This window comes from Phaenicophaeus curvirostris, chromosome 1, assembly GCF_032191515.1.
Source record: "Phaenicophaeus curvirostris isolate KB17595 chromosome 1, BPBGC_Pcur_1.0, whole genome shotgun sequence".
NCBI classification, from domain to species: Eukaryota; Metazoa; Chordata; class Aves; order Cuculiformes; family Cuculidae; genus Phaenicophaeus; species Phaenicophaeus curvirostris.
Genome location: NC_091392.1, coordinates 163,627,866 through 163,644,926, shown reverse-complemented (window position 1 = coordinate 163,644,926; position 17,061 = coordinate 163,627,866). Strand labels below are relative to the sequence as shown.

Below are 17,061 nucleotides of genomic sequence, written 5' to 3'. Positions count from 1 at the left end.
CAGGCTGCCCAGGGAAGTGGTGGAGTCTCCATCCCTGGAAGTGTTAGAAAAGCATGTATGTAGATGTGGCACTTCAGGACATGTTTTAGTAGGCATGGTGACGTTGGGCTGATGGTTGGATTGGATGATCTCAGAGGTCTTTTCCAACCTTAACGATTCTATATCGTTATCAATAGGAAAGCCATGGATAAACCCACTCTTCCTCAGTTATTCCTTCTACCTGCTTTCCCTTTTCTACCCACAGTGTTGTCCCCTGTCTTGTTCTGCTCTTTTAAACTTTTTTATATTCAATGTTGGCTTTTTGGATGCCAAAGGCAACCCTGCTTACAAACAAAACGTAGCCCCATACATTTTAACGTAGCTACAATTTGTGCAGGCAAGAAAACCAGAAAAAATTGCTCCTCTCATCTTTATAAACATCCCCTTTGTAATCAGGGTAGCACATTTGGGTGCTCTTTTTTTGTTCAGTTTCAGATATCAGAAGCTACTTTGCCTTTTGCAAATATAGAGTGTTAATAAAGGGGAGAGAAGAAAATAGGAGCATGGTAGAACCTAATATTCCCAAGGTCATGCCCTAGGTGAGCATTGGAGCTGAAGACAGCTCTCTGGCTTCAAGGTAGCCCACTCATTTGCTGTCTTAATCATTCTGGAGGACTCTCAGAACATCACTACACTGGTAGAAGCATAGCAGATAGTTTTGGGGTCAAAAGGATGATAATTACATGACCAGGGAACATTATGCAGTCATTGTTCCTTGTCTACAGCTAATGTTTTAAATAAAATTTCCATTCTTGATGTTTTCCTTAAATATAATTTTGCTTCTTTGTTAGTAGTTCAACAGTAAAGAACAAAATCTTCCAGGCTGAAGAAATCCTAATCTTATTATCCTTGGAGTTGTCCTAGCAGTAGCACATGAACAGCAGCATTGATCACCAGCTTTAGCTGGAAATTAAATACAGCTTTATTTTAATTATCTCATATTTCTTAATTAACTTCATGAGTACTGTTAATAGTCATCTTAATTAGTTAAGTAGTATTTAAATTTAAAATATAAATTCAGAGGGATTTTTTTCTCTAATTTACTGTTTTGGCACGATCCATAAAGTAGTTAATTATGTTATCTGACCATACCTTTTTTCAATGAACAAATGAAAATATCATTAGGCAAAAAAACTCAAAATATTTGACTCACTCAGAAAAAATTACCCCTGTACTCACACAGCTGCTAAAAAGGCTTGTGCATTAAATATACCCTCCCTTAATTTTTGTTCCCCAAGTAGTCAGGCTGAAGAGTTGCAATAAAATGCTAAATTCCAGGCAACACATTTTTTACTATTGCATTTTATTGCTCAGGCTGCAGTTATGACTAAAATGTTTGTTTTAAGAATGACTGAACAACATAGATTTCATAGATAAAACTAGTGATTATTCTCTTAGTAGATGTAACTATTCTTTATGTACAGCTAAAAGTGAAATGCCTGGTAGTGCCTGGTTAAAGTAATAATCTAAGCAGGTTATTATCAGTAACAGCTTATTTGTTCAGCTGAAAGTACCCATCAGCTGGATGATCTATGAAAAATTAACTGAATGAAGTAGATTTTTATGGAAATAAAACACAGTAGTTTCTGACTTGTTTCTGACTGAGAGATAAAAATGTTATTATAAATGAAAGCAATGATTTATAGGTTTATACAATGTGTCAGAAGACAGAAAAAGTAGGAGAAGGGTCAAACTGTCTTTTTTTCTTCTCCCAACATCAATTTTTTTGCCTTCCTTTTCCCAAAACGTATTGGCATGTATTATTGACATTGTTCCAAAGCTTGGCTCTTAGGGTGTTTATCTAGGAATTTCACAGATCACTGAATGGAAGTTATATATGCACAAAAGAACATTGCTTTCTTATTTTATGGATCCATAGCTAAATATATTGGTGTCCTAGAAAAGTATGTGATGCAGATTTAAATCCAAATATCTGCACAGTTTGTCTTTCACTGTCACACTACAGAAATTTGCAAAATCAACAGTACAGCTCTCCAAGTATTTTTCACACTGTAAGAACAATCAAAATACTTTTAATTTTTTTCTGATAGACAGTGATGTATTTTATACTAATATTTAACAAAATAAACTCCAAGCTTTGAAGTTTTATTATTAGTTTAACAAATTGGAATCATAGAATCATAGAATCATAGAATGGTTTGGGTTGGAACGGACATTAAACTTCATACAGTTCCACCCCACTCTGCCTTGGGCAGGGACAACTTCTACTGGATCAGGTTGCTTAAAGCCCCACCCAATCTGGCCTTGAACACCTTCAGGGATGGAAAATCTTCTCTGGGCAACCTGTGCCAGTGCTTCACCACTCTCACAATAAAACATTTTTTCCTAATCTCTCATCTAAATCCCCCCTCTTTCAGCATAAAACCATTACCCTACATCCTATCCCTGCACTCATTGATTAAAGAGCCCCTCCCCAGCTTTCCTGCAGTACCCCTTTCAGTACTGAAACTCTGCTATAAAGTCTCCAAATCATGCCATCTCTTCTTGACATAGGCTGCACTGGCCTCTGGTGAGGAAAAGACATGGGTAGAAAATCATCACTGACTCCATTCGTTTTGTCTCTACTTTTTTATTTTTATTTATGACAGAAAAATTCCTTCATTTATTTCTATCCCTGACCTTTCAGAAAATGTGAAAATGTATTGACCCCACAAATATCTCTTCTGTTATTTGCACTTCTGAATAAAAAGAGTGTAATTCTACAGTACATAAAATATATGTTACTCTTGCACTCTTCTTTAGTGTCATATATTGTATTGTTAATATTTTTTTCCATATCTTCTTCAGGTCTGGGATTCAGTATTGCAGGAGGAGTTGGAAACCAACACATCCCTGGGGACAACAGCATTTATGTCACCAAGATTATTGATGGAGGAGCTGCACAAAAAGATGGGAGGTTGCAGGTTGGAGATAGGCTTCTTATGGTAAGTATGATAAATTTAAATCACATTTTATTTGGCTGAATATTGTTTCATATAAGGATTTTTATTCACCATACATCTTACTGGAGTTAACTATTAAAAATTCTGTAGTAATTATGAGTTGTATTTCTGTTGTCTTCTTTTTTCCCCATTCTTACTACATATTTCAGAGACTGCACTCAAGAAAGCATTAGTCTGGAAAACCAACAATTTATGAAAAGAAGGCAATGTCTTCTATCATTTTGATGTGCCCTTAACTGAGAAGAGCAGAAATGTATTATGCACATCAGTGACGGGTCAAAATGCACTGGAAATCTAAAAGCAGATTTTAAATAAATACTCATTAAGGCAGTAATGATTGTACTGATAGTTTTAAGAAAAGTGAAAAATGTGAAAACATAGAACCTTAGAATAGTTTGGGGTGGAAAGAACTTTAAAGATCATCCAGATCAACCCACCTGCCATGGGCAAGGACACTTTCCACTGGATCAGGGTTCTCAAAGCCCGATCCATCCTGACCTTGAACACCTCCATGGATGCAGCATCCATGACTTCTCTGGGCAACCTGTTCCAGTGCCTCACCATCCTCACAGTAAATTTCATCCTAATATCTAATCTAAATCTCCTCCCTCTTCAGATTAAAACCATTACACCTCATCCTCTTCCTGCACTTCCTGATAAAGAGTCCCTCCTCAGCTTTCTAGAGGCCCTCTTTAAGTACTGGAAAGCTTCTATAAGGTCTCCCTGGAGCTTTCTATTCTTCAGGCTCAACAAGCTGAACTTTCTCAGCTGTTTCTCGTAGCAGAGGTGCTCCAGCCTTTGGATCATCTTCATGTCCTCCCCTGGACTGACTTTAACAGACCTATGTCACTAACACGACACTAAACTCTCATGCTTAGCCACTGGTAGTAGACTATTACATACATTTCAGTACATATAAGAATGCTTTATATATATGTTCCACATAGATGTTTAAAAAATATATTTTGTATCTTTTCCCTAGAGGAAGTGTACTTACACTTCTGATGGATCTCGTCTCACTTCAGGAAATTCTTCCTGATACTTGTAGTGCTAGTACATTGTAGATAATTGTAGATAATTCTTTCCCACTCTCAGAGTTTGTTTAATTCTTTGTTGAGGGGGAAATCCTGACCCTGGTGAATCAGCAGAAGTTAATCCATGTCAAGTTGTATTCATGTCAATGCATTTGCATAGATTTCAGTGTGTAGAGAAACATGTTTTGAATAAGTGCCAAGAAAAACATGTACTGCAGTAGCTCTGTTTTATCACATATCTAAGCAGTAAAAAATTGCCATGACCTTTTTCTCTTTTTTGCTGCCTTCAAAACTATATCTAATTGAAGTTTTCTTTATCTGGCTAGGGACAGAGTGTTCCAGTCACATGTGAAGATGACCATTCATTTTATACAGGGTATTAAACAGAACAGGAAAGGCACTTGGTTGCTGGGTTGATGACTCTTTGACTTTTTTTAATTAACCCAAGTGGACATATAAAACAGCTTAAGGGTCAAATGGTGTTATCAAAATCAAAGCAAAATGAATGCAGAACCTACAATTTCTTTGACATTTCTTCTTTGCAGGTTCTCAGGAGAGTAAAATTCAAGTCACTTTTGTATAATGCAATTTTGGGTCTTTTTTCTATAGAAGATTACATTGTATTTGCCTGACTTGCAGCTTATTTTGGTATTTTGTACCTTGTAGGATATCTGCTACTGTTCAGTTTTGGTTTTTTTTCATTATGAGAATTCCTCACAGGTTTTTTGTCATCTGTACATTTTTATTAACTAATTCTTAATTTCTTCCAACTCACTTGAGGCAATAAACACTATACATATAAGAAATAAAAACAAATGCAAACCCTGCATTCACCCTCTCCAGTGTAATTTAATCAGGATGAATTTGAATACAAGAATAATTATTGCATACACCATTATGTATAAATTCATTCCAGATTTTTATAGAATCAGTCTATTTAGCATCTCTTCTCAGTCTTGAATCTATGCTTCACTACAGTTAGCTATAGATGTTTCTTCATTGTGACAAGTTTATGTGAAAAGGAACAGAAGTTAGCACAGTGTGTTTGATGTTATAGCTTTATACTGCTTTTCTTTCAATCTGAACCAGTTCTTTACTTAACATCATCTCCTTGTATCACTTCAAGGAAAATGAGCAGTCAACCATAACGTTGCTCTTCACTAATCATCTGGTTTTCACCATTGCAAAAGAAGATCCCAGTTCACTTGTTCTTTGTGTTCCATAACTGTTAATATGGAGATAAGTCTACAAGATCAAAATCTACTTCTAAAATTCATGCACACTAAAAGCATGTTCTTTGGCTCTCTCCAACAACACACTCTGATTTCTTTATAACTTGTGCACATTCGATATTTTTTCTCTTCTACTTTGTGATATATCTGGCAGTTCATGGCATTTACTTCATCTTCCTTTGAGAAAAGTAAGTGAAAGAATTCATTACCTTCTTTTAGCAGTATATCAACACAATATAAACCTTATCATCTGCATGGCCCTATTTCTGCTTCTCTGATTCCTTATTGAAGATATATTTGAACACTTTTTTTTTTTTACATTTTTCCTTCTCAGTAATGCATTCTTTCTTGACCTTTATTTTTATCCATCATTTCTCTATAAAATTTACCAGACTCTTTCATCCTTTTGGAATTCTCAGCAGCTGCAGAGGAGCTTGTTTCATTTTTGCATCTGCATTCTGATAAGTTTGTGAAAAATGCTTTCAGATACCAAAGATCACGTAAATAAAATACATTAAATTTAAGATGTAACAAAAGCTAAAACTGATATTGCAATTTAATGCACTTAGGCCCTATCTGAGTATTTTGCAGTTCGGTGACTTCGCTTTTATTAAATGCAGATTGCTAATATTGTGTTAAGCATTCAGAAGGTGCATTATGCAAATACCGAGCATTGTGATTATTGTGAAATCTGCAGAAGGGCACGTCTGTGCAGATGTGATTCTGTGGCACTGAAACTGCGCTTAAAGTTTATTAGCCAGAGAATTTCCACAGGAAAATGATCCATTCTAGGATAATCCTGAGGTGCCCATTAAGAAAATCACTGGAGGAAGCATAAGAGTCATCGAGTTGAAAAAAGATCTAGTGATTTTTATAGGTATATGTGAACAGAACAGACTAGAGGTTTGCTCTGAAAACTTACAGGTAGGAAGAAACTACTCCTTTGCTGTATTCTGGTTAAAATGTTCATGATAAAATCTATTACTGCTGGTGGTAGTGACTGTGGTGAGAATTCAGCTGTGCCAGGTTTCTCAGCTAGGTTGCTTCTCTTTGTGCTGAGAGGGAGCAAAGGAAAATCATGTACATCATAGGGTAACGTGATAATTATGGGTTATCTATAAGGTCAGAAACAGATTGCTCAGGGATTTTTCCAATTGAATCTCAAAGACCTCCGAGGATGGAGATCTGTAGGACATCCTTAGGACAAATGATTGCTCTTCAGCACTGAAAAACGTTTCACTTTTCACAGTCTTTTGAATGACTGTGAGTTTTTCAAAAGGCCATCAACGGTTCTGTATTTACAGCTGGCACTTCACAGGTGTCTACTGGCGAATGGTCACTTGGGTTTTACTCTGAGGAAAATCCACTTTCTGAATAAAAGGTATTACACAAAAGAAAACATTAGCACTGGCAAGGTAAAGATGACTTCTTTGACTCATTCATTGAGTGAATCGAATCTCTCTTACCGAAATTCAATAGACAAAAGGAACAAATACCTTTTAAAAAATAAAATTAAATAAGACAGACTTATTCCTCCAGAGTTCTTATTCTGTTATCAGCTTATGCTGTTGTGAATGAAGTTATTCTTTACAGCACCTGTATGGTCATTTTGGGGATTATAAACTTTTCAATTTAGCAACTTCTATAGCTACTTTCACTTTAGATTTTCTTTTCCAATATGAATCTTGGAAAACTTCCAAATAAGATTATTCTTGTTTAGTTTTACACTTCATTGCCTTGATGATGCTATATAGGAAAAAAAAAAAAACCCAATCTTTTTCTTTGGCAAGATTTCTTACTGAATTCCCCCATCACTCAAATAGCTTCTTTGATTGGACTTGTATCTTTAATTTCTTTCTCTATTGCTATGCTAATTCTTCCTCTTATTCTTTTCCCTGTAATAGCAGTATGTGTTTGGATCACATGTTTTCTATACAAAGAAGCAGCTTTCCTAGTTTCTTTTTCACTTCAGGCACTATTCACATTTCTGAGTTTTCTGTATATGGAAATTTTCCCATTGGACAAGCCCCATTTGCTCAATGCCTATTGTCCTTATGGCTCCTTATCCCAGCTCTTTGTAACTCAAGCATCCAAATCTTGTTACTAAATTGACCACTCAGATAAATTTCTTTTTTGTATGTGGCTTTTCCCCCTTTAAATCATTGCTACTTAAATTAGCATCTTAGACCCAGAAAGTAGGCATGCAGAACCTTTTCTACGCACCCAGCTCTGATGTCAGTCTTTCCACACACAAAAGTTTCTGCATCTCAGGGGGTTATATAGCATATACAGATTGATTTCTCATTTCATGAGCATCTCCCGCAGCCTTCACTTCTCCAGGCAAAAACGTCCAATTCTCCAAGCCTGTTCTCACAGGAGAGGTGCTCTAGCCCTCAGAAGACTTTTGTGGCCTTCCTCTGAACTCGTTCCAACAGCTCCATGTCCTTCTTGTACTGAAGGCCCCATATCTGGACACAGTACTCCAGCTGAGGCCTCACCAGAGCCGAGTAGAGTTGCAGAACCACCTCCCTCACCCTGCTGGTCACACTTCTTTGAATGCAACACAGGATATGGTTGACCTTCTGGGCTTGAGTGCACATTGCTGGTTCATATCCAGCTCTTCATCCATCAGTACCTCTAAGTCTTTCTCCATAGGGCAGCTCTTAATCATATAATCCCTTAGACTGTATTGAAACTGAGGATTGATCCAACCCAGTCATAGGGCATTGCACTTGGTGCTGTTCAACCTCATGAGATCCAGACAGGCCCACTTTGCCAGCTTGTCCAAGTCCCTCTGAATGGCAGCCTGGCCTTCTGGTGTGTCAACTGCACCACTCAGCTTGATGTCAACTGCAAATTTGCTGAGAGTGCACTCAATATCACCGTGTCATTGATGTAAATATTAAACAGCACTTGTCCTAGTACAGACCCCTGAGGGACACCACTTGTCACTGATTTCCATTTGCACTCTGAAAGGTCCTTTCTTCTCATCAAATTTTCTTCCCATGTCTTTTCTCTGAAGTTCTCTTTTGTAACTTGATTTCACTCATTCATTGCCTTATTTCAAGTTCTACCAAGTTCCAGCTTCAGATGTTTCAGTTTTCAACAATATTCTGTATACTTAAGCTTATATATGCTAGAAATGAGAAAAAATATCATTGTGCATGAACTTTGCAATAATCTCTAGGTTCTTAAAATGTCTAAAGATAAATGTAATGCATAATTGCTCAGGTATGAATTCTTAGTTTAGAATCACTTAGTCTTTAATTCTCATCTTAAATTCAAGATTTGTACAATTTGTACCTAGTGTTGGTAAAATAACTGTCCTCTAAAGTTATTGTCAGAGAGGTAAGAAGTAGGACATGCCATAGAATATTTAAATTTTATATCTATAATTTAAAAATTTCTGTATCTAAAGTGGCTGTGTGTACTCCAGCTGCAAAACTGTGATATCCAAGTGTGTTGTGAAGGGAGTACGATAGTCGTAACCACAACTTTTATTGTGCAACAAGTCAGTTTGCGCCTTAATTGTTTTTATACACGCCTAAAAAGATCCAGATTAAAAATCCAAACAGTACTATGATATCTCATTTTGTGTCTTTTTTTTGACTAAGAACATTTATTTACAACAGCAGTATGGTGGAAGGTTATTACGTGAGATTTGCTTTACTTCAAAAAAGCTTGCAGTTCAGATGAAGCATAAGAAAAGTAGACTGTACAGACAGTGTGGGAAGGAGAAAAAGTACAAGGATAAATGTGCAGTGATATTTCCAAAAGCATGAGTTTCAGTATTTGACAATTTTAAAATAAATATACAAGAAAGGCCTAACTTCAGTCACTTTTTGCTATCAGGCTAGTAATTTAAAAGACATTTATTTATTAAAAGTAGATATATATATTATTGCTGTTTATAACAAAGAAAAAGAGAGACATTTATAGAAGACCGGGATCAGATTTTTATCTAAAGAGAAGACCTGTCAAAATACAGCATACAGTGTCAGCAAGACATTTCTGAGTGTTAGGTTGTATCATTGCTCTTTGTGTCAAACTGTCATAACATGCCTGTCATTGCATATTTTAATTAACCTTAAAACCATGTCTGAGAGTTACACAAGCAACAGTTTAAACAGAATCCTTACATTTAGCAATGCTGTCCAAAAGCAATCACTGTCTCTTGGTGCTGATGAAATTGTCTGAGTATGAAGAGTCCTTCAGTGATTCATAATAGCTGGATTCCTCTCCAGTAAGCAAACCCTTTGGTAGCAGCTTATTGTCACAGCCAGGTCTTTGATAATTTACTGATACTAATTTCCCTGGAAAGTATGTGGGTTTTTTTCTGTGATTTACAACTCTGCTAGGGCATACTATATTTGGAGCTACTTCTACCATCTTGTACAAGCTTTACAAGGGATTCTTGCAATAACTACAAGCTGGAGGATGGCACTTTATATCGCAATAAAATATTACATTTACAACATTCACCTTGAATTGTAGGTCACTGGTACAGGTTCTTCAGGGAAGTGATCATGGCACCAAGATAGTCAGAGTTCAGGGAGTGTCTGGACAACAGTCTTAGTCATACAGTCTAGTTTTAGGTAGTCCTGCCAGGAGCAGGGAGTTGGACTCAATGGTCCTTATGGGTCCCTTCCAGCTCAAGGTATTCTATCATTTTTGTTGTCTGACACCACATGTCTGAAAGCTGTATCTACATCCTCCTTTGCTTCTTTTTTCTACCCTATAATTTCTCTGTTCAGGTTTTATGCTTTTTGCGGCAAGGGTCATTCACTATTCTGTTTATACAAGGAAAACCTATTACTGACATTCTGCAGATACAGTGGATTTATATGTGAATAAATTTTATACTTTTCTACAATAAATCACTGCTGACACTTGTCTTTTGTTTTTCCTTTTTCAGCATGTAAAGCATAAACAGGCAAGGTTTAGTGTCACTGTTTCCTTCCCTATTTAATCTGCAGTCCTGTCCTCTTATCCTTGCTCTTGTTAAGTATTTTTCAATGAAGGACAGAACTACTACATTCTCTTAATTTTCAATGGATCTTTCCTGTACTTCGAGAAAACCGACAAACTTTCACAATGAAACTCCCTTTTCCCCCATCCAGAACTGCACTTTTTCATTTCTCATGCCTCATAGGCAGTCCCTTATTCTGTATACCACTCTGTACCTCTTAATATCTCAATGATCAATATTGTATTAGGAATGGAAAGATCTGGGGGTCTTCAGTATTTCTGAGGTCCCAGCCATGCATGCTAAGTGGTGACTTTTGAGAGTTCATCTTAATCAGTCAAAAAACATAGGCAGTATCTGTAAATAGTATAGTGTTATTAATTTATTGTTCAATATAGTTTTATGTTAAAAATTATATTGGTAACAGAATATCACAAAGGACTTTTCTACGAAAAAGACCAAGTGCCATTTCAACCCATTATGATTCTGTCATATTATCAATACTGCTGTGTCAGGTTTTGGATATGCACTTGCTAAGAAAATTCTATTTTCTATCTTGCTGCAACACTGCTTCTCTAGTCTCTAGTCCTTTTTGCAGCATTTCTCCCACCATTGTGATAACATCAAGGCTGTAGCATTTTTTTTGTGTCTGTTTTGGCATCCTAACTCACCTCTCTGATTTATCCTTTCAGGTAAATAACTACAGTTTAGAAGAAGTTACCCATGAAGAGGCAGTAGCAATATTGAAGAACACATCAGATGTAGTGTACCTAAAAGTTGGAAAGCCCACCACCATTTATATGACTGATCCTTATGGCCCACCAGATATTACTCACTGTAAGTAATTTTCGCAACTAATTTTGTAGGAGTGTGGTTTTTTCATAGCATGTCCAAAGTACCCTATTAAATTTTATGAAGCAGCTTAGAAGGCTGCAAAAATTAAATGTTTATTACCATTTAAGCATGCTACACTCACAAAGTATTACAAACAATGTAACTCTGCTAAAGTATTTTTGCAGCAGTCGTAGCAATGTAACCAATACGTTGCTGGGATAGTCTGATTAGTCATTGTTCAGATGATAAGACTGGACTGTAATTCTTGTGACAATTAGAATGATAAATATATGCAAATATATTTTGAAATATGTTTAGGTTGATAGCCTGGAGTCCTTGGTTCACTGAAAAATTGGAACAAGCAGAAAACCATCTTGTACACACTTAGTGAAAAGCCTGAAAAAAAGAATACGATATTTGCATAAAATATTTACTTGGGATGTAAAAATCACTGCTCTCCTTGATGAAATGTACTATTTTCTGTGTATAGCCAATTCCTAAATTATTGTTCCACTTAACTTTATTTTCAGCCTGTCCAACTTTACATATGTTAATTGCTATTTTTTCACTGAGGACCAAAACATTGTTGTCCTTGCATTCAATGTTGTAGGAAAAGTTGCTGAAGCAGTATAGTAAAGCTCAGTGAAGGATCTCATTGGAAGGGAAAACAATTTTGTTTTAAAACAATCTGATTTCAGTCAGGCTATCATATCCACACACTCAAAATCAAATAGGTTCATGTGCAGCATTCAGGTAGAAAGACTTGCATCTAGGTGCATCTCCAGGACTCCCTGAGATGACCAAGTACAAGGCTGGATGACTGTGGATTACTTATCATACACATATACCTTTTTTTTCGGTTAATAGCCTCCTTGTTGATGTGCTTTTTGTACTCTTAAGGAGATAATAGCAATTAAGATCTGCTGTCTTTCCTATCTGCCCAACCCATGCATGTCTTCAGGACTTATTCCTCTTTTGTCTCCTTATCTGAACATCCTAGGCTCCAGTCTATTCTTTATCTCATGTCATCATCTATTAATGGCTAGAGTCTTTGTTCCAGTTTGGGCTGTAGCTATGTTGAGAATTGATGACCTGTTGATGAATCCAGGTGCTATCAACACATGCCATTCTTACACCCCTCCTGCCAGTCCTCCTGGTGCCCATACCCAGGCATTTTGATTCCCTTTTCATTCACAGCAATTCAGTTGTAGCTCTCTATGCCTCTGTTGTCTATTACTCTAGACAGTTCATTACTGAAACAGTTCATTATTGCCCAGAGAAGTCATGGATGCCCCATCCCTTGAGGTGTTAAAGGCCAGGTTGGATGAGGGTTTGAGCAACTTGATGCAGTGGAAAGTGTCCATATCCCTTCATCTGGCAACGGGGGTTGGAAATGGATGGGCTTTGAGGTCCCTTCCAACCTAAGCCATTCTATGATTCTGTGAAACTACCTGTCTTCATTTAGTTGTTCATTAAAAGCTGTCTGCCTTGGGTTCAGCTACCACCAGGGACCAGCTGTACTGTTTAACAACTGGATGGCAGTCTTATTTTTGACAAGACCTTCAGATGGTCCCTACTCAACCTGATATCCTGCCAATAATCCTAGAGGCACTCACAGCCAAACAAGGGCTGGGAAATGCAGGTTTTCCCGACAAATGGTAGAGATTTCATCTTTTTTTTTTTTTTTATACTTTTGCAATAGTGTTGCTGTTGTAGATTGACAAAGTTAAGGGAAAAGATAAATATCTATAATCTTTCTTATTAAGACTGATCCATAAGAATAGAAGGGAAGGTTTTGTAACACGCATGTCAGGTGGTGAATTCAACTGTGCAGAGGATACCTATTTATGTAGCAGATGTTACAACAGATGGCAGTCATGTTGTTCAGTAGTAGTCTGGTCTGGATGTCAGCAAAACCTAACAAGCAAAAATTATATATGTCCCTTTCCAATCTCCTGCTTTATAATACTTCCCAAAACAATAATTTAGACATTCTAAACCAGTGTGTTTTATTATGTAAGATTATAGATCAACAGCAAATGAGAAAACAAGGAATTCCAGAGAAAAAGAAAAAGAAAAAAAAAAAAAGATTTGCACTAGCCCACCCGAGGCTGTTGGTGCATACAGATTAATTTATCCTCAGAGAACTTTTCATTATACGTCTACATCCAGAGTATTTCAAAATGGGTAATAGCCTTTCCCTGTAGAGAAAGAAAAGATTGGTCTGAAGGATTCTGTATCTCAGCATCTGAAAGAAAGACTGAAACTCAGAGTAGAAAGTTTAGCTGTATTCTTCTCATGAGAAAATTAATCATAGCTCATTGCAGAAGGGCATATATATTGGGAATTTTGTATTTATTGTTTGCTTTCTAATTACATTCACTAGACTTTTGAATGCAACTATTATTACATCTCAACAGTCATAAATATCCCCAGTAACTTCAGAATAGCAAAGAGCAAGCAAACAACAAAACTTATGCACCCAATACAAAGAGACTTCAGTCCTGTAATTTTCGATATGACTTATTAATATGTAAGAGATTTGTATACACTTTCTATTTTAAATATGCAGACTTACTGTGATCTATATATCATCTATATTAGTACTGAAATTTCAATTATACTGGGAATTTTGGCACCTTTAGTAGATCACGGCTTTAAATCTATAACATGCATAACTCTTACCATACTTAAAATTCCTGCTTTTATCCTGCATTGAGCTCATACTATATTACTCCCATTGCTGTATCTTGAAGCCAAAAATAGGAGTCTGCTTTTCATTTCATTTCATTCTTTAATTTTTATTTATTTACAATTGCTTCTTTAAATCAGTCCTAATTGAAGAAAATGTTTCCTGTCTCCCAAATTATCCTTTCTTGCTCAGGTCCTCTCTAAAGAGTCAAACTCTATAAATGAGCCAGCATTACTATTTTATTATCATCATCATCATCATCATCATCATTCAGGAAAAATCCAGCTGTTAATTCTTTCTCATTACATTTTAGCCTCTCTCAGGCAAAGACTGCCTGTTTTGATGTTATTTACAGCAATGAGCATCTTCTTGATACTTAACAAAAAAATAATGTTGTTGTGACATCTAATCAAACAAGGCAGTGGCTAATTAAAAATGTTTATTCTTACTATCAGCTTATTCTCCACCGATGGAAAATCATATACTCTCTTCTGGAAACAATGGCACTTTAGAGTACAAGGCATCCCTGGCCCCCATCTCACCAGGAAGATACTCACCCATTCCAAAGCACATGCTTGTGGAGGATGACTACACCAGGTCAGATGCTTCTCTTTATTTAACTTTTATGATAATTTCATAGGTAAAGCATTCAGTGCTCTTCCAATAAATTGCAGAATATATATTTTTTTAACCAATGTTCAAAAGAAGATGAGTTGAAACTGATACACGTATGAAGACAACTAAGAAAAATAACACAGGAATGAATGCTGACCTGAGGTCTGTGTTGCTTGGGTGCAATCCTGAACTAGTTCCTAAAGAATATGGCTGCACTAGAGCAATGATGGTACTGAGCGAAATGTTCTCCTTCTTAGCAGGTGTATTAGTTGTGATCATTCCTTCCTAGCTCCACGACAAGATCTCAGGGACATTGACTCATCTGGCTCACTATACATATTGGAGGAGTGACTGTATGTGTGTTTGTACCTGTCTGTGAGCAAACTACTGGAAAGGACCAGCTTGTTTGGTTTAGTGCAAGGGAAGCTGAAATTGCCTGTAATTGCTCCGTGTAGTATACATATACTAGAGAGTAAACACTGTGAAATTTTAAAATTGGAATTAGCATAACAGAATTTTATCTATGCAGTTGATGTCAAGGTAGAAAAAACACAGAGAAAAATGCTGGGAGGGTTTTTTCATGCCTTGTGTTAGATCAACACTGAATGTCACTGAAGAGAACATGTTTGTGTATCTTATATTTTGGAAAGCACTACCATTCACTTAGCAGGCAACTGTTGTTAAATTTGTAAAATGAGCCATCATTATAATGTCTTGTGCCACAGAAAATGAGAAATTAATTTTTTATCTACTCCAGTATGTATAAATTCATTGTGTTTAAAGCTAGGAGGTGGCTGTTGTAATCATCTAATATGACCTACTGTGTATCTCAAGCCACTTATGTCTTAATCAGCCTCATAGCTTCCTAATTTGCATTTCATGTTTCTTCTTGTATATGATTACAATCTCAAGCTGCTTAACTTGTTGGATCACACATATTCAGAGTAACCAAATCATGATACAGTATTTAATCAGGACATAAAGGTATGGAAATCACCTTTCTTCCCTGTCTTGGCTAAAATAATTTCTCCTTTGTTTTGATTGAGGATGCAAAGCTAACATTACTTTCCTTCAGCTTAGGAGAAATTCAATTATGATGACTTTTCTCCAAAGGGTTCCAAGAAGTTACATTTTTTAATTAACAGTTCAAATATTGATTTCATTAAGTTGTGCATCAAGGCTTTACTTGGGCTAGTACAGATCTCATCATTTCCAAAATGGCTACGCATAGGAAGAATACCAGCATAGTATGTGTGTTACACGCACGATGCAGGCTTCGTCAATAAGCTTGTAGTGATGAATTCTCTCCTTCTGTAATGAGATGTTAGCGCCATTATTACTGTAGAAGAGTTAGCAAAGTTTGTAAGTAGCAAAAAAATGTTACTTAAAGAGTAGATAATAGCTAAGGAGCCCAAGAAGTCACAGAAAATGAAGCCTAAATAAAAAAAAGAAGAAAAACTGACCTGAGAAATAAAAGACTGTTTTGAGCCAGCATTGTGTGCTTACAGTCCAGAAACCTAACTGTTTCCTGAGCTGCATCAAAAGAAGGGTGACCAGAAGGTAAAGGAGAGGATTCTCCTCCTCTACTCTAGGCAGTAGAGTCTTGTAAGACCTCACCTAGAGTATTGTGTTCAGTTCTGGACTCCTCAGTACAGGGAGGAAATGGATCTGTTAGAGTGAGCCCAGTAGAGGGCCACAAAGGTGATCCAAGGGCTGGAGCACCTCCCATGCAAGGACAGGCTGAAAGAGTTTGCGTTGTTCAGCCTGGAGAAGAGAAGGTTGTGAGGAGATATTATAACAGTCTTCCAGTACTGAAAAAAGGCCTACAGGTAATGGTTTTAAGATTGAAAAGGGGATTTAGATTAGAAATTTTTGATGGTGAGGGTGGTGAGGCACTGACACAGGTAGCCCAGAGAAGCTGGGGATGCCCCATCCCTGGAGGAGTTCAAGGCCAAGTCAGATGAGGTTTTGAACAACCTGATCCAGTGGAAGTTGTCCTCCATGGCAGGGGAGGGTGGAACTCATAGGTTTTAAATTTCTTTCCAATCCAAACCATTCTGTGATTCTATGATTCTAAGCAATTAGAAGAACTGTAAGGTCATGAAGAGGTGTCTTTAGATAGTCCTGTGTTTCTTTGTGCTCCATGTGGCTTATTTCAACTTTCTAATTACTTGGGAAAAAAAAAAATAAAAGAAAGCGAGAAAAAAAATCATTGAAGTGAAGGCAATGGCAGTTGTAGCCCATTAGTTCAGTTGGTATTCAGTAGAAAGTATACCTGCTCAAAGAGCCATGGAGGAGATATATGTATATATAAATTATTTAATATGTCTTTTTGATCTTTTTAGGAAAAAATATGTATTTTTAGCCTATATTTTTGGTTTGGTTTTGATGTCATTTAGCTCCTGATGGTAAAACCAGATACTGCCAGAACTGACAAAGTTTGGTTGTTGACCAATGCATTCACATCACTGTCCATTTTCTATTATCTGTTTAAAACAATTTACTACTCAGAGAAGTCATGTATATTTTGTGAAATATTACTCTCTTGTGTTCTTCTTTCTGTCTGGATTCCCCAATTAGTGTGTTGTTTAATGAAAGTCTGATATCTGAAGTCTTTAGTGGCACTGGAACTGTTGACAGGAGAGGTTGACTTTACAGGCATGACCTTCTCTGGAAGATGTGTGAC

The 17,061-nt window shown here is 36.6% G+C and overlaps 1 protein-coding gene across 32 annotated transcripts in view; it reads left to right on the top strand.

Moving 5' to 3' along the window:
- Window positions 1-17,061, top strand: part of DLG2 (discs large MAGUK scaffold protein 2) — a 1,047,701-nt gene that overhangs the window by 754,437 nt on the left and 276,203 nt on the right. For all 32 annotated transcript variants that reach the window (XM_069879637.1, XM_069879628.1, XM_069879594.1 and 29 more), the window contains 3 exons: window positions 2,848-2,984; window positions 10,927-11,071; window positions 14,216-14,357. In XM_069879637.1, the coding sequence (XP_069735738.1) occupies window positions 2,848-2,984; window positions 10,927-11,071; window positions 14,216-14,357 (424 nt within the window). The remainder of the gene's footprint in view (window positions 1-2,847; window positions 2,985-10,926; window positions 11,072-14,215; window positions 14,358-17,061) is intronic.